At 34.9% G+C, this 22174-nt stretch overlaps 1 protein-coding gene across 1 annotated transcript in view; it reads left to right on the top strand.

Moving 5' to 3' along the window:
• Window positions 1-8668: 8668 nt before the first annotated feature.
• LOC136409386 (potassium voltage-gated channel subfamily KQT member 1-like) overlaps window positions 8669-22174 on the top strand; it is a 35500-nt gene continuing 21994 nt past the window's right edge. Inside the window, exons 1-2 of the mRNA XM_066390845.1 lie at window positions 8669-8951; window positions 13203-13400. Of these exons, the coding sequence (XP_066246942.1) occupies window positions 13270-13400 (131 nt within the window). The 5' untranslated portion in view covers window positions 8669-8951; window positions 13203-13269. The remainder of the gene's footprint in view (window positions 8952-13202; window positions 13401-22174) is intronic.

The raw sequence follows: 22174 nt of genomic DNA, 5'->3' as shown, positions 1-22174 counted from the left end.
CGGCTCGGAGATAAGAAGTCGACAGAAATCATGGAGCTGTTAGAGACTCTCTTCGTCTTTAAAAAAGTAAAGGTCAGGTATTGACAGGGATCATGACTTCATTCAGGAAATTGGCAATTTTCCTCGGTGCTAATGAATGAAGGGGGTTTTTCTGTTCCGCGGGGAAAAAGTTTCAAGGAAAAGATAACCTCATTTAGTCGAAAGTAAGAGCATAAATTAACATAAATTGAAATAAAAGCCAGTTCACGCGACTTTGAGGCTTTATAAGCTGTTACCGCCACATGCGAGAAAGCGAGTAGGCTTCGTGGAAAATATTAGTTTGAGCAGAAGTTGGCCAGGGTGATTTCAGGAATCGCTTTATAAGCCGAGCTATCTATGTAATTTGAGGGAAACTCATCTGGGAATTCCTGAGAACGATGCCTGGAGGTATCGTTATTAATTCTGCTAGAAAAGATATACTGATTCGGCAAGGTTAAGTGCACGTTTCCTCACGATTTATCGCCATTGGAATTCCATATTTTACTTTTCCTTTTAAAAGGGATGGGAAAGTTGAACGTATAAAATACACAGACTGAGCTATCTGTCGAAACCACAATACTTTCGTTAGTTTCGATTTACATTGATGACGAGTTATACGGGGTGCTCCCTAATGTCGTGGGCATATTCCGGAGTGCGATCCCTCAGGTCGTTTTATGAAGAAAGGTTCATGTGAACATACGTCCGCAACGGCCCCAATTTTTAGCTACAGGGTGTCGAAATTTTTCTTTATAGATCGTTATTTTTGAATCTTTCAGAAAGGGCTTTAGATATTATTTTCAATTTTGGTGTGTGTTAATAGCGCATAACACCCCGTATTTCAATAAGAAAGTAATTATACTGCTCGACCAGTGGCGTGTTTACTAACACGTCTTCCGATATCGTTTGTGAAAAAAGCGGCACGCCTCTGAAACTTTTTTGCGGGAATATTTTTTCTGATTGGGTTGGTCAGTTCTACCTGAAAAAAGTCTCTCATGCTTTTTTCCTTAGATGAGCCGTTCTTGGTTCAAACAATACAAATCGTCTTAATGAATTTGTTTATTTCAAAAATGTGTTATAAGTTATTATTTTATATCAAATATAGTATATTTTATAGTTCATTGGCAGAAGCCTTTTTCATATAGAATTAACTAGCCCAATCGGAAAAAATATTCCCGCGAAAAAGTGCCAAAGACGTGCCGCTTTCTTCACAAATGATATCGGGGGACATGTTAGTAAGGACGCCACTGGTCGAGCAGCATAATCACTTTCTTATTAAAATACGGGGAGTTGTGTCCTATTAACACACACCAAAATTGAAAATAATATCCAAAGCCCTTTCTGAAAAATTCAAAAATAACGATGCAAAAAGAAAAATCTCGACACCCTGTAGCTAGAAATTGGGGCCGTTGCGGACATATGTTCGTCTGAACTTTTCTTCATAAAGTGACCCGAGGAGTCGCACCTCGAAATATTGGCAAGATATTAAGGAATACCCTGTATTGTCCTATTTGACCTCTATACAACTTCGAATGGGGGCTTTTTCGTTCGGGCAAAGCAAACAGGAAAAGCTATCATTCTCGATCTCTTCTAGCTCCAAATTTATAAATGCAAAGTGCGAGATTTCTTGGCATTGAGCCAAATTATCATCTCCGTTCCCGTACCCCGGAAAGGGGATGAAAACGTCAAATTATAATTTGATAGAAAACTTTATTTGGATTGTAGAATTGATGTTTGGCGTGCCGGGGAGCACTGGCTTAATTGGGGAAACACTAATTTCGAATTACTCAATAGAATTTCAATTTGCCGCAGATAATCTCGATTTAATATTCATTATTTAGCCCCGTGGACAATAACGTCTTCTCGGCACGAATTTTACATTAGTTTTGAATCCGAGGACGACGGTAAAAGACTAATTTATGAGTCTTGGTAATCATTTAGAAGTTCCGAAAGAGGGGACATCTCTCTCGCCAAAGCAATACCTGAGAGACCTCGAAAACAAAGTTTGAATTATTCATAAATTCGCACTACAACCTCTAAACGCGCTCCTATAGGAGTTTCCACAAATATTTTCTTGGCCGTTCTATAACCGCTGTCATTTGCAAAAACCATTATTCTTTTGTGTGCTTTATCAACTAATTTTTTGCTTGCAGGACGATTTCTTGACTCAAAAGCAATAAAAAAAACAACGAAAATGACTTCTGGGACGACTTCTCCTACTCCGAATGACTCTCCTGCCTTATCTCAACGACCTCTGCTCACCTCACGTGAAACAATATTAAGAAGCACCAGGAAAACCGTTGAATTCCAGGCTGAGTGCAAGGATAATGAAGATGAAGATAAGTGGGAACAAGAAAAGTAAGAATGTTTTACTTTTTAAATCAATTACAGGTGTCCACAGGGTGTTTTTTTAAGCGTGCCTACCATTGCTATCTCCGAAACGGCGAGAGTCACAACTTCGGTTAAATTAGACAAAAGTCGCCCCCTGTGGAGCTCATTAAGGAAACCGCTACGAGGTTGCCACATTTTCAGCGGTTTCCTAAATATCTGGACAAATGTGAAAATTGCCCGAAACATCAATTCCTCGTGTTTCGTGAATTGTTTGTGACAGAAAAGAAGTTTAAATTACAATTTTTCACAACTTTTTACCCTCTACAAAACGACATATCCGATGTCACTGTAGAGCTTTTAATGACTCAGTAATCGTTACCAACTACATTATTTTAATTACGGACCTGGAATTTATAAATCATATTTCGAAAGCGCATTTTCTTTTCTGTCACAGTTTACCAAACACGAAGAATTGAAGTTTTGAATCATTTTCATACTTTTCCAAATATCTAGGAAGCCACTGAAAATGTGGCAATCTCATAGCGGTTTCCTTAGTGAGCTCTACAAGGAGCAACTTTTGTCTAAATTAATTGAAGTTGTAACTCTCACCGTTTCAGAGATAACAGTGATAGACACATCTAAAAAAACTCTGTATAGGGCACCCTCATCTACCCTCATTCAGGCACACTTTTTAAATGATGTCTAGAACATCAATTGCGAATTTTCTTTGTTAAAACCTTGAGTAAGCCAAACAAGGTCAACTATTATCGTGTATGCCAGATGACTTGCATGATCTAACATCCACTATCGTTTATTGTAATAGAATAGAGGCCTATGTAGGACACATACTGGGTGATTTATTAGCTCGAACAAACTTGAACGTGTCGGTTTTATTTCTTGAAGAAATAGTACACAATTATTACATATTACAGGTCTCAGTAGTTACGTATTTATGAGTCAGAGAAACTAGAAAATTTAAATCCCAAAACTTTTCAGAGGCAAAGAAATAGGAGTTAAGTCAAAACTACCAACTTTTAACGGTGATAAATTCGCATAATGAAAGAAGGTTGCGAATAAATGGTCTGCATGTGCGGTAATAATTCTTTAAGCCATGTTAAGTTATGTTCCTATGTTCCTGGATTTATTAGAAAAAAATTGCAAAGTATGTGCGCTGCATACCATAAAGATCTTCTCTTTAGGTTACAACGACATAATTCTATCGTCGAAAACAACGTATTTCCTTGAATTACAAACATCTAAGTTAAAAGGGTAGTTCTGTAATTGTTAACAATAAGAAATATGGGATATGTGTGGGATAAATCCTGATTTATGGTATTCGCAGTGCCATAAAGCATTCCAAACAAACAGTCGAGAGAAAAGACTGCACAGACATTAGAGATCGTTTGACTATTAGTAAGTCGGTTCGGAAGTAGGTCGGAAATATATCGAAATACCCAACAAAAGTGAATTAAATTTTTACATGTACAGTTTCAATTCTGCATCTCTTATCCGGTAGGAGAAAGCTCGTTTTTGTTAAAATGCGATCTTGTTAGATATAACACGCTAAATTTTGGATTTTTTTCATTGTAGTTCATTTCTGAGATATTAACAGTCCGCCTCAGTAACCTCATGACACTACTGATAAAACATACTGCGTTATACTGCGTATTGGAGGCCAGGCCTTCTTTATCCGCCCAAATATATTTTTTTTAATATATCTTAAAAACTGCAAAAGGTGTCAAGGTGCATATAAAATAAATTTAACTAAGTCGTAATATTTATTACCACTAGATTGAGAGCACCCTGTATTACAAATTTGAGATTATTCCGATTTTTAAAGCAGCTCGATTAAAAACCAATGACAAAACATAGTGCCAGGCCCACTTTTTACGCCGCAACGTTTTTTATACCGGATATCCAGGCGAACCCTGAACATAGGAGATTAACATGGAAAATCGGTTTTTATTTTTTTGCGCTTGCACGAATTATCCAATTAAAAAACTTTTACATGGAGGTCATAGTACTCGGAGTCTACCATCATACCACAATTTTTTCAATCTTCCAATTAGAGCCGTTTTGGCTCAGTACGCCTTCAAATTTCAAAAATTTGAACGTCCCGCGTAACCGTTCGAGGCCACGATTGGTCAGAGTAAAGATCAGAATTAAACAAACACAAAGCTGTGAACCACGTAAGCGTAAAAACCCCACGTCACATAAATTTTCTTTTTTTTGCTAATTTCTAAGCAATTTTTAACTTATTTACGAGTTTAGCCAGTGAAAAATGAATGAAAAACCTGAGGAAAATTATTATGTGATCTGCTTTGATGTCCCCACGGTAAATAAACAAATCTGTTATTAACGTATAACGATAACACACAGACATAACCTATATCTTTATCTCACTCACTAGACAAAATTTCCAAGGAAAATTTTAACTTTAATGCAAAATACACATTTTTTCATGATGCTTACGTTGTTGGCGACTTTGTGTTTGTTTAATTCTGATCTTGACCCTGACAAATCGTGGCCTCGAATGGTTACGCGGGACGTTCGATTTTTTGAAACTTGAAGGTGTTTTAACCCAAAACAGCTCTAATTAGAAGACTGAAAAAATTGTGGAATGATGACCGGTCTTGAGTACTATAATTTCCATGTAAAAGTCTTTCAATTGGATAATCCATGCAGGCGCAAAATAATAAAAACCGATTTCCCATGTTAATCTTCTATGTCTAGGGTTCGCCTGGACACCAGGTAGTACCGACCCTATCAACCGTTGATTTCTTGAAATTCTGAATTCTTTTTTCAATTTAGGCACCTTTTGATTTTTTGTATTTATTTGCCTGAATTTTTCCGAATCCTCCAAAAACGATGGGAATTTTTCAAATTTTAAAACGCCACATCTTTTAATTGAAAATTATGCAAGTTTGTCCCAATTTAACCGATCTCGCATCTGTCATGGTTACCGAGATCATCATGGTTACGCTTCAGAAACGGATACCCTGTATATTTTGGAATTATGCTGAAAAACCGAATGCAAAAAGAGCAAATGCTGGACCACATGCAATATAAAAACAGTGAAAAAACATTTCAATTCAAAAACTACCCGCTATTTTCCAGATATTTTTATCCCTACAATAATGCTTTATTAATGCTCTATTAGCACCTACCCATCAATTTTGTATTCTTAAAAGTAGGGTAACACAAATCTACAGGAAATATTGCCAATTTCGACCAGGAGTGCTCGAATTGGACATGCAATGTAGTTCAAAATTTCTACCTAATTTTTAACTTCAGTATCATTTAAAAGCTGTAGATGTACGAGCAATTGCAATAAAATATCAGCAAACATATTTGCGTGGGCCAAATCCTGATTTATTTTCACGGGGGTGAAAAACGACTCCGAGAAACGATCGCGATACCGACGACTAGGTCTCTGGATAGAAATGAAATTAGTAGACCTTTGAAATCGGGCCCCAAATAAGATGAAACACTGAAAAATAAACTATTCGTTTTTACCGACGCTTCCGATCTGTCGGGGTTAGAGTTGAAAATATTGGACAAAATCAGCGCTTTCGCAAAGCCCTCCTTTGAGATTTATAGTAATCGAAATACGGTCACTAGAGATGGGCTAAAGTCGATACAACTTTGTCGATTGATGTGTGTACATTTATTATGCTGAAGCTGCCGATGGGAACTTAACACAAATTATAGTACGTCTACAAAGTATCCGAAAAAGACAAGGCTCAATTGTAATTTTTTGGCAAATATTTTTATTACTTAAATTATAAAACTGCAACAAATAATTCATCTGATTTTTTTATACAACCTCCATTTAACACTAAACACTTAACAAAACGACCAAGTCCAACCGAAACTAGGTCACCGCCATAATGTTTGATGATGGTGATCCAGGCCTGTAAAAATGACCGAATCAAATCTTCTTTATTTCGAGGCTCTGCTCGTTCAACTTCAATCTTCATTAGTCCCCATATGTTTTCAATGGGACATAGCTCTGGTGAAGGTGCTGGCCATGGAATTGTTGTCAATTGGCGTTCTCACGTCCGAGCTTGTGTATGAACACAAGCATGACATCTTATATTATCCTGCTGAAAACGTCGCCCCTCTGGATTAAAGCGTGAGCCGCTTCAAGAAGAAAACCATTTAGAATGCCACAATACTGTACGCTGTTAACAGTGCCATCAACTATACAGAGAGGTGGAGCACCGCGCTGAGATATTGCTCCCCAAACCATTATTTTAGTGGAAAATTTGGAAATTTGAACGGTAACATTTTCTCTTGGTAGAATTTTTAAGTGATATACACCAAGCTGGAAATAACTTTTGTCAGATATAAAAACATTACTAAAATTATCTTCTCCAAAGTGTTGATAAAAAGGTATTTTTCGTTGCCTTTGTAAAGGTGTCACTACGAGGATTCTTTCGTTTGCTTGAGATGCAGCCGTGTCTTTTCAGTAACATGAGGATAATTTCTGGATACACTTTTGCCCTTCGTTGATTTTTAAATCTGTTAGCTAATTTTCGAAACCTTAGTTGCGGATTTTATCGTTCTAAAGCCAGTAAAGCGTTTAAATTGTTTCCGTTAATCTTACGCGGTCTCGCCGAAACTGGTCTATGTTTCATATTTGTGTCATATTGTATTCTCTTTATTATCTCATATACTGTACTTTTTTCAAGTTCAGTCATTTACACATTTTTTTTACGTTTCTAAAACCTTTCTTTGCACAAAAATTCCATCTCTTTTCTTTTTCCTACTTGCGACATTACTTCACAAATCCTAAACCTGTACACAATCAATATTTGCCAGATGGTGTCGTCATACGATTTTGGCAGTATCCTATTATCAATACAACCTACCTAATGCTTTATTTCTGCGGTAGAATATTATAACAAAGAAACGCCGGCTCTAAATTGGCTCTCCCCTTTTCCTTTAAATTTTTAATCTTTTTTTTTCATTCAAAAGCAACATTAAATAGGATAAAAAATTCTACTTTTCGACGTTTACTTATTTTTTTTAATGTTGCATACGTCACCGGTAGCACAAAATGGCCGATTTTCAAAAATTGAAACATGGGCCAAGTGACACTTCAAATTAAAGGTTTTTCTAACTATAACTCTAAATTCAATGGTGTATTGTGATGCAACATTTATAGGTAGGTTTTTTCGAAAAACAGCTATAAAATATGTAAAAAATGCAATACAAATTTAGTTAAACAGTACGTAAGTAATGAAAAAATTTGTTTGTTGATAGGAAACTGATTTATTTTCAGTTTTGTACTTACAAACAGTTTTTGGTTAAAAAAAAAGAATAAATAAATGAATGAAAATAACCAAAGATTGTTTGTGAGGGCAAAATTGAAAACAAATCAATTTCCTATCAACAAATAAGTTTTTTCATTATTTAAGGACTATTTAACTGAGTTTGTACTGCATTTTTACAAAATTTATAGGTGTTTTTCTCAAAAATTAATTGATAGTTTTTCAATCGCAATGCATCATTGGATGTAGTTTTGAAAGATGTTTAATCTGAGGGGTCACTCGACCATTGCTTCAATTTTCAAAAATCGTCCATTTCGCGCTGTCGGTGACCTAAGCAACATTTAAAAAAATAAACAAATAGCAAAAGATAAGATTTTTTGTCCTATTCAATGCTACTTTTGTATTTTTAAAAAATAATCATATCTGGAAAAGTTAACGGGGGGAACAGTTTAGACCCGTAAAGTATATTAAAGTTAGGAAAAATATAAAATTCCGGAAACTTTTTAGACGGACTATAGTTAAGGAGATTATTAAGTCGTAACAGGTGAATAGACTTTCTTTAGAAAGAAGCTGAATCTAATTTTTTATTAGAGTTCTAATGGCCAATTTTTCCTTAGCCTTTTAGGGTTATTACCATTATAGGAAGCTTTTACCCGGCTAAGTGCGTCCAGCAGTCATAACACACAATTTCTCACCACAGTATAACTGCGGCAACAAAAGAAGTATACTCTACTACCGATCGATATGTTTATTTAAATTTAGGGGTTTTAGGTCAACAGCTTGAGGCAGCGCAAAGCAATAAAAGACAAATAAAACAGGTAACGCAATGTTTACACTTTGTGGCATATTTAACTGTTGTGCGGGCTAAATTTTAACAAAAATCCATCAACTGAACTTTTATAAAGTTTGAACTCAGTTCATAATCCGCGGTAGAATACTGCGCAAGGCAAATGCCGCCCTCTGTCTTTATCTGACACAGGGAAATCTCGAATATCCAGAGAGTTTTCCAGTCAGTTTCAGCGATGCCTGTCATAGAGTCAGAAAATAACATGAAGTGTCGGAAGATCTGCCGCAACACTCCACGCGCCAATTTAACATTCCTGACTTTCAATAAGGGTCTTTTTGGTCATGGAGAAAGACATTAAGTAAATGCCGGGAACATGTTTTGTGCAGAAAATCGCCGGATGGACATGAAACAGTGCTGGACTGGCTTTCATTCGTTAAAGTGTTTTAGTGCTTTTGAAAAAACCTAAGCGAAGCGATGCTGAAACCTCCCGAAAAGTTATCGGTGGTTAGCTGGTGTGGGGAAGTTTTCAACTAAAATTAAAGGTATTGGCATGTTCGCTTATTATCTATTTCGGTACTTGTTGATGAGACGCGCGTTAAAGAATTTTTACGGCGACTTTGGCTATATAAATCTGCGCCGGAGCGAACTCAGTAAAGTAAATAAAAACTTTAAAGTTCGCAGAAATTACTACTGCGGATTTAAGGACGTCTAAAACGGCTATTAAAAATACACTTCAACTAAATTAAGTGCTTGTTAAATTTATAATCAATACACAAATAGTAAATCAAATAAAGATTACATTTACCAGCACCCGAGGTATTAATCAATTGGCTGCCGCCACTACGCCAATGCTCCGCGTAATCAAAATATTTCTTTGCGAGCTCAATTAATCTTCTGACTGATGGTATTAACGCGTGTCTAAAGTTATTTTCACACATCTCCACTTGTTTAACTACGACACGAATCGTAGGAACTTATTCTTATAAATACACGTCATGTCCATGGAAGTTAAATTGAAAAGGCGAAGATAGTTTCCGCGAGGTGTAAAAGGAAGCCACTGGACGATTGATGGAGAATCGAAACTGAGGTATTATAGAGAATATCGAATAAAGACGTGGAGGAACTACATAAACACATTATTCCCGGGCGATAAACTAAATAAACTGTCGGGCCCTTAAAATAGATGGAAATGCATCTGGGACAAATATGGTCTTAAGTTTCTTCGAAGTTATGAGATACATGTCCCGTTTAAAGCGCCGAGAAAAATCGCCAATTATATGAAACCTAAAAAAGCAAAAAGGCTTATAATTTCTTAGACGACTCTTCGGAACAGTAAAAGTGAGTTTTTATGGTTTGGGAGCTTTCAAAGTCGTTACTGAGTCCTCTTATGCATATTAAATTAAACCTTACTTCAACGTGATTCAGTATGAGAAGGAATAGTTTGGGGCGTGTTCATTGCCGATTATTTGCATAAATAAGTTCATAAGCAGGCAGCCACATTTTAGTTGTAACCTTAAGTTCGCAAAAAAAGAATAAGTCGTAAAGTTGTGGGAAAAAGAATATGAAACAAATTGGACATTAAGAAACATTAGCATTTTTGCGCTTTGAAACTTTTCAGTTTAAGCTGGAGCGAAGCGGCTTTTATGTTGCTCTAATTGCTTAATTTTCCAAAGTATATTAATATGTTTAATTTGTCACGTGTTAATTTTAACAGAGTTTTAACAGGTTTTGAAAAGTTCAGAATGTAATATAAAATAATTTTTCTCGAACTAAAATCATTTCCAAGTTATTGTCTTTGAAAGTACAAAAACGGTCATGTTTGAAATACTTATATCTAGAAAACAGTTAAAAATTGGGGTATGATCTGCCAAATGTCATATTTATAGAATTTTAAGAAGAATTAAAAACTGCGAAAGATTTTTCCTAAATTTTATTTTTTAGTATGTATTTTTTGTTACTCTTAGGGTAAAATTTGAGTTTTATAGTGTTTCTGCAAACTATCCAGATATTATAACTAAAAAAACAACAATTGATCTAGAATTTCAGAAACATAATAAAATATGTACATAGAGGTTGTCTGTAAATAACGTCGAAATATTTTTGAAGGTGATACTAGAAATTAAAATAATTAAAAAAAGTTCTTATAAACATACCTCAAAAATTGCTTTTTGAAGAAGCTAGAACCCCTTAAAAGGAAACTTTGAAGGTATTTTTGCAATATTTTCAAAACGCTTTGCGCTAAAATTATGATATTCGGTATACTTTAATAAGTTGGAATGGGAAAATTTTTTTATATTAATAATTTCAGATTTTAGTCAGCGACCTCACATATATAAGATCTCCTACGTAAATGTTGCTCTAATTTTTTTACTTACGACATTTCTGAATATTTGAAATCAATTGATTGAATCGGACATTTTTTTAAATAAAAAAAGTCTTCTTTTTTCATCTCGTTAAAGTAGATCATTTTCGAAAAAATTAATTTTTATAAACCGATGCACGTTTACATGAACGTCGAAATGCATCTCATTAAACATTGTATGCATTTTTTGATTAGCCGACAATAATAAGACTAATATTATTAAGGATTTGTCGCTTATTCACAATAAATGTTGAAAATGACCTCAGTTCATCTCAATCCATCATGTATTTCGTTTTAAAAATATTGTGAAAAAACCATGCTCCAAATTCTTCCTTGAAAAGGTTTTAGTCCGTTTCAGAACCAATTTTTGGGGTATGTCTATAAGAACTTTTTTTTGTTTTATCCTTGAAAATCTTTTTCTAAAATATTTCAACGTTATTTCCGGACACCCTGTATGTTAATAACGCGCTGAAAAATAATGTTTTTCTACGTTTTTATAAATGTCGGACATTTCCCGGTAAATAGCAAAATTGCTTAATCAACGCTCTACGTGTATGATTCACTGTCTGTTGCGAGTTTTTTTTAAGGATCATCCGTAACGAGGAGCTCATAATATCTCATAACTACCGAATAAATAGTTAAATTTAAGTTAAAGTTTTGTCGAATGACGGTTAGGCACACACTTTTAAAATGTTGATTTCATACCAATAGTAAGTGCTTTCTAGCCAGGAATTTTGATCAATTAATTTTTTGACTTTGATCATAAACAAAGTTACCAGTAACATGTGTTTCTGATTAATATATTCTATAATTAATTATAGTAGTATGTATGTTGCAGCAAACTATGCTCAAAGTGAGAATTATCTCCCATCAGATTTATTTGTCAGTAGATTTGAATTATAAATACGCAGCATTAAAAGTGAAAAGTATAAATGAGTGGAAACCCGATAAAAATACTCTTCAAAAGTGAATAAAGTCACCTGGGTGCATGTACCGAAACGAATTCCGGGACCGAAATAATAAGCCTCCGAAGAATACCCATATTTTTGGATTGTTTTCTTGGTGTTCCAATCCCCAACTAAATTATAAAAGTTTCCACACACGTAACAGTTTTAAGTGCCAATCTTCATCGTTACTTGTTATGTGAGTTTGTGCTGAATATAAGTTGTCAGATGTGTGCCTGGGGCTCAAAACGACCGGAACCGTCACCAAGTTGGCGTAGAATCCAGTATTAATTGTGTTACTAAACCGAAAGTATTGGTACGAAGCTTTTTAATTAAATTTCGGAACGAATTTTCCGGTCTAAATGGATTTAAAATGCTTTTTACTTGCAGGCCACATAATGTCCAGTGATTTAATTCAGTTAATTTTTTCCAGTGCTAAATTATAAGTACTCTTTGAATGATTTACGTTCGGCCTATTAAAACATCCCAGATTATATTCGACATTTTTAACTTGGGCAATTTACTGGTCTTGCTGTTATGATTCCGAAAAAATTTCCTGCGCCTCTATTTGCGCCTCCAATAATCTTTTGTGGAATATTTAATTAAAAAGTTTTCGTTCTTAAAGCAACTCTTTTCATTCTTAAAGAAACTACAGTGATATAATTAAAATTTGCATGTAAAAGGCAGTTCCTAGCCCTTTTTTGTCTCTACAGAGTTTCTAAACTGTTAACCTAATTTCGTTTGTGTTATTATGTGCAGTTATAATAAAACTAGTGGGGAATAACACTTATGGAAATTACTTCTAAAAATACCTCGTCCACATGGATTTCTGTCCTGTCCACGATGCATTTCAAATAGTAATTAGCCTCATGTGACACGACAACGACGCTGCAATAATTATATTCTTTAGTCCTGCAGAGATATTCTTGAAATCATAATATGTCTATGTATGACACACATTTATAAAAAACATGCCATTTCAGCAAGGAAATAATCATACTGTGTTCTCCTTTATAGGGTTTCGTTAAAAATGCGTACTATTTCCGAGATTCTCTTAGAGCAGAAAATACCTACTGCATAATTGAATATTTAGGGTAACCCAAAATGGTGATATTCCAGGATTTCCCACGCTTTAAAACTTTTGCATTGTTAAGTGGTAGCGAATGCTATTTGTTATTTGCTCCAAAGTTTCAAAAATGTGGCTTTTAAGTGGCCTTTATGTGGGCGATCCCTAAATAAATTCCCCTACATACAATTTAATAACAAAAGCGTTTTCAATAGGAATTTTTCGCCACTCTTGCAACGTTTCATGTCCATTAAAGTCAACTGTTATTCAAATGTGTTCATGCTTTCATTAACCCCAACTTGACTCGTAAAAGGCCCTCAACTTCAAACGGACCACTCAATTTTGATGCATGAGTGGAACAACACTCATCAAATCTCAATTTATATAAAACTATCTCAAAGGTGACTGATCCGTATTCTAGTTTCAGGTCCGTACTTGCTGCAGATCCGAACCACAAAGCACAAAGGGGCCGACTTTTTCAGCCTAGAATGTCTTTGCTTGGGAAGCCCCTCAATTATAGAGCTTCCCGCCGTGATGCCCGTTACCGAAAGTTACAAAATCGGGTCTACAACTTTTTGGAAAGGCCCAGAGGGTTCGCTTTTATTTATCATTTTCTTGTGTAAGTATTTACTTTTTACTGATACATTCGTGAAAAATTATAAATCCACGTCAGACGTACAGAATTTTATGTTGTTTCCATTTTTCATGGCAGAGCTTTATCGGTGTTTTCAATATCGTAATAAAAGTCAATCGTTTTTGTAGAAAAAATAAGCGCTTTGGAAAGAAAATAAGCAATTTGAAGTAATTCCAAATTATAAGGTCATTTGTATAATATTAAAGGCGTGTAATTTTTTTAATTAAACGCGTAATATTAAATTTATGGTGCAGTGCAAACCATATTATTAATACGTTTAACCTCATCTAACTAATTTATGGCAATAATGCGGTGTGATCAATCAAATCAGCGTATATTCTTATAAATACTCCAATTTTTTTGTTGCCAAACGAATAATTAAAGCTCCATAAAGTTGATTATTTTTTTGTAATTAAATCCTCAAATTTTGGTACGAATTTCCATGAAATTCCTGAAAACGACAAGAACTCTTCATTGAACTCATCTCCACGTCAAAATTTAGTGATAAATGTGACTTACATCCTCTTAAAGTTAGCAGAAATGTCTGATGACACAAATTTTAAATAAATTCTGTGAGGAGACAATAGAACAAATAATTAAAATTTGAAAGAATTGTCAATTTTTTGATGATTAAAGAATTAGATTTTGACCCAAAATTTCATTGAGATTCCGTTAAAAAATCTCTTTACAGTCTTTCCACAGATATTCCATTGAAATGTACTGAGAAGAGCTGAATTAAAATTTCGCAGAAATAGTTCAGGTTTGCTCGATGTTTTATTAAACTTACAAACGCGTCCATTCGACGTTACAAGTGGGTGACTTGTGTGTATAAAGTGATAATGAGGATACGCTTTTAATTCTCAAATTAGAGTTGAAACAAACGAATTTAAACATTTCGTCTCTTAGAAATGTTTTTATACAGTTAAAATCCTACTATATATAGGAAAGGCGTATGCTTCATAAACACAATAATATACTTGGAATTTAACTAAAAAAAAACTATTATTGATTAATGAAAAGTGTTTGAAAATATTTCTGTGAAATTAGAGTTTCAATGAATCGAGGATACTCCTTTTCAACGTAAATATTATTATTAACTCAACAAATGAATATAACTACAATTCGCCAACTAACAATTCACTAATAAGTCACTCTTTGCCTGTTAAACGCTTTAACACAAATTATTTTAATAGCTTCAGTTTTATAGTTGTACTAGTATGAGACGAACTCACTATTTAACAATGGTCTCCTTATATAACTATAATCGTATGACTATTCCATAGATTTTTTAGAAAAATGCAAACATTAATATAAACAAAAATGCTAGATTATTCGCGAATCATGTTAAGTCAGAGTTGGCATAGAGTATGTTTTCCTTTGTTTCCTGCACCTGCCACTTGTCGTAACAATACACTCATGTACCTTCTCAAGTAAAGATTTTAACGTTTTCAGACGTCCAAACGGCAGAACTAAACAGTATGCTAAACATATACCATTGCTATTTTCTATTCAGTATTGAGTTTATTTGGAACTGAATAGTTTCCCAATGCTCGTATATTTGTCCGAAATCACAATAAAATAAGCACTATATACATCTCTGTCCTACACTAAATCTTTTCCAGCGATATGAGCACATAATAGTAGATATCTCATAATTTTATGTAGTATGATACACTTTTCGGTTTAATTAAGATTTACGCTTCAGAATTGCTAAGGAACCTTTGGCAGAGGGCTGATTTTCTTATTCAGTACAATATAGATATTTGGCACTGATTTATATGGGTCCTAATGAGGTGCCTAGTTAAATAAATAACATTGGCAAAAATAAGTGCCACGCTTTTGCATGAAAATGAGGTTAATTTTAGTGTTATTGCTTCTCTTTCCCGCTTCTGCCCGTGTGAGTTGCAAAATCTTAAGCCTAAAGCACTTTCCTCCATTACTGAAGCTAACGCCCTGAGGTATATACGTTTACAATGATTAATAGTCATAATACAGCTTTATATCATAACGGCCGCAGTAATTTCTACTTTGTAGCGCACAGGTACAATTTGGCAGAGTCGGAGTGCGAGATTTGGTAAACATTGGGTCGTTGCACAAATTGGCAATTTAATATGCTCGGAGGTTGGACTTGAGCACACATCAAAGTGCAAAGACACTAAAATAGAGCTAATTCGAACTAGCACAGCGGAAAGACAAATATCGCCCATTTGTATTACTGTCGTCAATCGAGACTCGAAACAAACATCAAATAAGTTATCTGAGCTTATAGGAACGTTAATATTATCCAGCCAATTCGAAGGAGTATAACTTTAAAAGATCCAATATTAATCATACTATGCCGGATTTCCGTAACGTTCTATTGAATGCTCGGCTGCTCTTAAACTTTGCTCGGAAAACATCCATTGAAACGGCGACAGATATTTAAGTTAATTTACTTTCATTTGCTCAAACGAAGATTAATTCACCGAAGTCACACGCATAGACAATAGAAAAAATTAGCATTTCCACGTTGTCTTGGATCGGTACTTAAATAAATGAAACAAAACTGCATTTAATTTAACTGAGATGTGCAGCTGGCATACACCTACCAATAAATAATTACAATCCAGAACCATAAGATTAGCCGGTTTGCAAATGATAGTAAAAATATGGCCCGTCTAGAAAGTATCCGGAATTTTATATATCCTTTATGCTTTATATACAGGGTGATCCTTAGCTTATACGCGTAAACTTGGGAAATTATAGCTGAGGACAAACAATGATTAATAGTGGAAAAAAATGTGGGAAAACACTTTCAGTTTCGGACATATCGATTTATTTCAAATAAAAACAGAAAAAAACTGCATTTAATTCATCATACTGTTCGATCGGAAATAACTGTTCGAAGTTATTTCAATGCACAATTGAGCTGAGACACAAAAAAATTATCAAGTAAAATTTTTTATTCACAAAAACCAAGAGGTAAACAAGTCAGGACGATATCTTTGGTGTTTCTAGCAGTACTTTGTTTTCAATTGTGATCGTATTCGGGTTCATTTTTACGCGATTAGTACGACGCATAATTTCTCAAACGAAGAACTTATGGATATGGTAGTAGCATACGGCGAATCCCATCAGAATTCGGTGGCTGCAGGGTATTTTTATTCGAAATAAATTGATATCTCCGAAACTAAAAGAGTTTTACTATATTTTTTTCACTATTAATCATCATTTGTCCTCAACTACAATAGAATTTTCCAAGCTTATGCGTATAAGTCAAGAACTGCCCTGTATACAGGGTGTTATTTAAGTACGTGGTCAAACCTTAAAGAGTGACTCTTTGAGTGATTCATAAATATGCCAAATTTCAACAAAATCGGCTAAACGATTATTAAGATTTTTAAAAAACGATTTTTTTTTAAGTTTAAGTATCTTGAAAACGAAACATTACCGGACCTATGTTTATATAAACTTTTCGTCTTAGAATCACTCAAACAATCACTCCTTGAAGTTTGGCCATATACTCCAATTGCACCCTGTACTGTATAAACAATCTTTATTTCCTCGGAAAAACACTATCCACCAAACTGATCTTTCTGCCCATGACACAAATTTTTAATTTCAAGTGACTAAACATTATTACAATCAAACTTACAAGGTACATCTGAAAGTGTTCCAACAAGGTGGTTGATAGAAACGAGAAGCGGGATTGCCTTCAGTATAGTCGAGTTGTGGGGATTGTTCTTCCACTTCTTTTGCAGTTGTAGTAGTCTTTCAGCTATTTTTTTCATATGTGTGTGTGTTCGAATAATAATTGGTTGAATTGATAGAGTGACAGGTTTTTCGGGGTATCTCATTTTTGTAATTAGTCTTAGTGTAACCTTGGAATTTTTTCCTAATTTTAATATATTTCCTTATTGTAACATTCTTCGGCAGAAGTAATGCATTAGGGAGTTCGTGTCGATAATAGGCTATTGCCAAAATCGCATGACACCACCATCTAAAAGGAAAAGAGGTGAAATTTTTGAGCAAAAAATGGTTTTAGAAACGTAAAAAAATGTGCAATTGACTGAACTTGGAAAAAGTGCAGTATATGAGACAATAAAGAGGATAAAAAATGACACAGATACGAAACATAGACCAGTTTCGGGAAGACCATGTAAGATTAATGGACACAATTTAAACGCTTTACTGGCCTTAGAACGACAAAATCCGCAACTAAGGTTTCGAAAATTGGCTAACAGATTTAAAAAGTAACGAAGAGCAAAAGTGTGTCCAGAAACTGTCCTCATGTCACTGAAAAGACAGGGCTACATCTCAAGGAAACAAAAAAATCCTCGTAGTGGCACCTCTACAAAGGCAACGAAGAATACCTTTTTGTCAACGCTTTGGAGAAGATAATTTTAGTAACGCTTTTATATCCGACAAAAATTGTTTCCAGCTTGATGTATATCACTTAAAAATTCTACCAAGAGAAAATGTTACCGTTCAAATTTTCAAATTTTCCACTAAAATAATGGTTTGGGGAGTAATATCTCAGCGCAGTGCTCCACCTCTCTGTATAGTTGATGGGACTGTTAATAGCGTACAGTATTGTGGCATTCTAAATGGTTTTCTTCTTGAAGCGGCTCACGCTTTAATCCAGAGGGGCGACGTTTTCAGCAGGATAATATAAGATGTCATGCTTGTGTTCATACACAAGCTCGGACGTGAGAATGCCAATTGACAACAATTCCATGGCCAGCACCATCACCAGAGCTATGTCCCATTGAAAATATATGAGGACTAATGAAGATTGAAGTTGAACGAGCAGCGTCTCGAAATAAAGAAGATTTGATTCGGTCACTTTTACAGACTTGGATCACCATCACCGAACATTATGACGGTGACCTAGTTTCGGGTGGACTTGGTCGTTTTGTTAAGTGTTTAGAGTTAAATGGAGGTTATATAAGTAAACGAGATGAGCTATTTGTTGCTATTTTCTAATTCAGGTCATAAAAGATACCGAATAATTACAATGGAGCTTTCTTCTTCCCGGATACTTTCTAGACTGACTATACTTCAGTTAATTTACTAATGAGTCCCTTTATGTTCGATTGATTATGACTGCAATGCAGACATGCATAATTTGTCAATTTTTCCGACCATTACGGGATGAAATTATATGTAAAAGGCTGTTAAATTAGGCTTTAAGTGAACAAAACTAACTATGCATGTATCTGGTTGCGGCCACTAATCGTTTTTAATAATCCGTGTGCGTCATTTAGGTAGGCATGTGCATTGTTTTGGTATTAATAACCTTTTATGAGCGTTTGTCATCGCTGCTTATGTAATGAATTCCGCTAATGCATATATATTGAGTTGCAATATTGCCATTGCGGGGATTTTAACACATTTATTAGTAGTTATTGAAACCAAAAGAATCAATGGCTTCCAGCACAAAATTGCCACTATAAGGCTTACATTGTGTCGATAAAAATACATAAGTTTCCGTAGATCCCCATAGCGATCTTTTAGCGGAAATAACGGCTACGCTACTTGGAATAAAAGGAAACCCCGCCGATTAATAGGCATTAAGGCCATTCTGTCCAATTACTAGATTCCTTTGGCGCCCTTGCTCAGCCTTTTTTTGGATCATTCCGTCATTTGGATTTACTATTCTGCCATGTAATTCCATAGTAAAAATTCTGCAGAGACCGCACACTTTCAGGTAAGTAGGGACTCAACAATTTGCGCTTGCCAATTACGTCTCTTTTCAAATCTGAATACCGTTTCGAAACCTGACATATTTCATACCTTTTATGTTCCTACAAACTGCGGTATCCGGAAATTTTGCATGAGATTTTCAATCAGTCATGCTTTATTCAGAGAATTTCTCCTTTCATCTGCAGCATTTACCATTGGAAACTATGAGAGCCATTATATTACAATTTGAGAGCATCTGTAATCGTCTTTCTATTCAAAATAATAACATTCAACTATTGAGGAGGTCGTTGTATCGCTAATGCCAAATTATTTCGCTATTGGACATATTTATTTATACAAATGTGTACAGGGTGTTTCCAAAACTGTTGGCAATATTCCGGAAATTAAAAATTCTTGTAAAAAGATTGTACTTATGTTTATAAATTGTTTTCCCAAATCTTACCCATACGGAACTACAGCTCTTCAATGTTTGATAGCGAAAATAGCATTTTCTACACGAACTTTATTCCAGTTGATGAATTTTTTAATGAATTTTTTTTAAAGTAATAAATTTATTTTGAATATATTTCCACACAAAAATATTATCTATTTTGGTATCTAGGTGATAAAATAAAAAATACACGCTAAATTCCATTACCTTTGAGAAAATAGTGTTTTTCTGGCAAACGGTTCGGTTTACGTACATCAACCAAAAGCACCTTTTTTTCTGAGATACGCCAGAAATCTAGTGAACCACATAAAAGTTTAAATAAATCAAAAATCTTAAAAGTTCAGGAATAAAGAAGTTGAAGGTAGCCTCCCGTCCGCATCCCTGAAGATATAGAATGAAGCGTTAGGTCCTATCTTATTAACGTTGATATGATACATCAGTGACCCAAAATTAATTAAATTCCATTAACTGAAAAAAAAGTTGTTTAGAAAATACCATTTTTACTGTTAAATTTTGAAAAACTGTAGTTCCGTAAGGATAAGTTATGGAAAACAATTTATAAGCATTAGTACAATCTTTTGACAACAACTTTTCATTTTCGGGACATTGCTCACATTTTTGGAAACACCCTGTATACATTGTATTCCAAAAATAATGGTTGAAATGAGTATTAAGAGTTAGAGGGTAAAAAATTCATCTTCTGCCTCTCCGTAACAACTGTGAAATTTATTTCCAATTTACAGAATTAAAAAAAAAAAAACGCCTTGTAGAGTAAAAACAAGCAATTTTATAAAATATATTTAGCTGAATTGCTTTACTTTTTCATCCACTAGCATGCTATACTCATTTGAACCAATATTTCTAACACATCCCGTAGTCTTTTTGGGCAATGTCCGTTATTTCTTCAGGTGACTCAAGAACCGATACGGGATTATGGATATTTATATAAGCAACGGAAGCTTTTGTTGTAATCGATTTTTAGTCGAAGTTAAAGTCAGCTGTGAAGTAATAGTTTTCTGCTTTATTAAAAGCGTTAAAACCACATTTCCAGTAGTTTTCTTTAGGAAACAACATTTTGGTGCGTCTCCGAACTTGGAAGAACTCGCATCAAAGGAGGTACTCGTGAAAAAATGTGCTGGCTCCTGGGGAGGTAATCAGATCAACTTAGGATGAAAGTCAAATTACTGCTACAGAGGGACAAAGTACGCTTCAAACTAAACAGCAAACGGACTTATTGCTTCATGTATTTGAAGTTCAAAAACATACATCAGTATGCAGACGAGCGGTACCGGAAAGTTTGAAAAGCAATCAAATTTGTAAACCTTCCGCCATTTTAGAAATTTTGAGAGAAATTTAAAAATTTTTGAAGTGATTTTCTGCTCTAATCAACAGGACACGAGGTACCTTTATTAAGGCTCTGAGGTCTTAAAAATGCATTTTTAGACCTTTAATTTCCAAGCGCTTTCAAAATCGAAAAAATCGGTATTAAACTTAGTCCACATCTTGGGAACTGAAAGAAAAAGAGCAACTGATAGAGCTCACTAAAGAGATTTATACTATCTGAATTTTTAATGCGATTTATCTTCGGATTACCCGCTTTTTCGATTGAAGAACTTTTTCAACGCCATTATAATCAATCATAATTCTCAGGAAGAGGAAAACCAATGTAGTGGAAATGGAAATTCCCGTAATGCACAACAGACTCTTCGAAATTTTTTAAACTTAAGACCTTCAAGAAAAATCATTTCAAAATGCAATTGCGTCCTGGAGCAGCTTCACTGCGGACATCCAGAAATTCAACGCATGAAAAATGTCGATTTTGGAATTGGAAAACAATCAAACAAACTGTTAAGAAATGCAGTCAACGTGTTCCACACGGACAAAAACTCCTCTAAATCCTTAGTCTAAAGTCCCTTTGGATCTCCCCAAACCATACCAGTATAGATAGTTGCAGTCGATTCATCGACCCTAAATGGGTAAATCCAGCTACGGCCAACTATTTACCTCTAGTTTTTCGCCATTTTGGAGTCCCAGGTGCAATCATAACGGACAATTGGGCTCAATTCAATTCGCAAAATTTTTTACCGAATTGGACATTGTCCTTCCTCGATCGCCACCACGTATTCCACAGTCTAAGTGATTAGCGGAACGAATGGAAAGAATCTGGAAATTGCTGTTTCCAAAATGGAGAGGAAGTAATAATCGAACCATGGAATGATAAACGTTCCAATAGCAACGTTCTTAGTTTAGTTGGAAGCTATATCGCTGCGGGCCAACATGGAAACTTTGCCGTAGGCATTGCAATCAAACCTGAAAAGATAACATGTGTTATAGAAACACTGCTTCAAACACCAATCTCTAGATCGATTTATTGGCAAGTACTATTGAATCGAAAACAGCCTATCAGTTATTTCAAACCAGCGTTAGCCAACTGACTTCTAGAAATATCAATTCATCCAAAACTTCTCGAAATACAATGTTCGTCAATGACTGTATGGCGGCAACACTTCCTAGGACAGTCAATTCTCTTGAGGGGCCATCTGCGCTGGTCAGCACGGTCGCCCGATTTAGCCCCTTGCGACTATTTTTTATGGAGCCATCTAAAATCACTTGTGTACAATTGTCTTAGGACCCTGGCTCACCT

The sequence above is a fragment of the Euwallacea similis genome, chromosome 6, assembly GCF_039881205.1.
Source record: "Euwallacea similis isolate ESF13 chromosome 6, ESF131.1, whole genome shotgun sequence".
NCBI classification, from domain to species: domain Eukaryota; kingdom Metazoa; phylum Arthropoda; class Insecta; order Coleoptera; family Curculionidae; genus Euwallacea; species Euwallacea similis.
The sequence above is the reverse complement of the archived record's forward strand: the minus strand, read 5'-3'. Positions and strand labels throughout refer to the sequence as shown.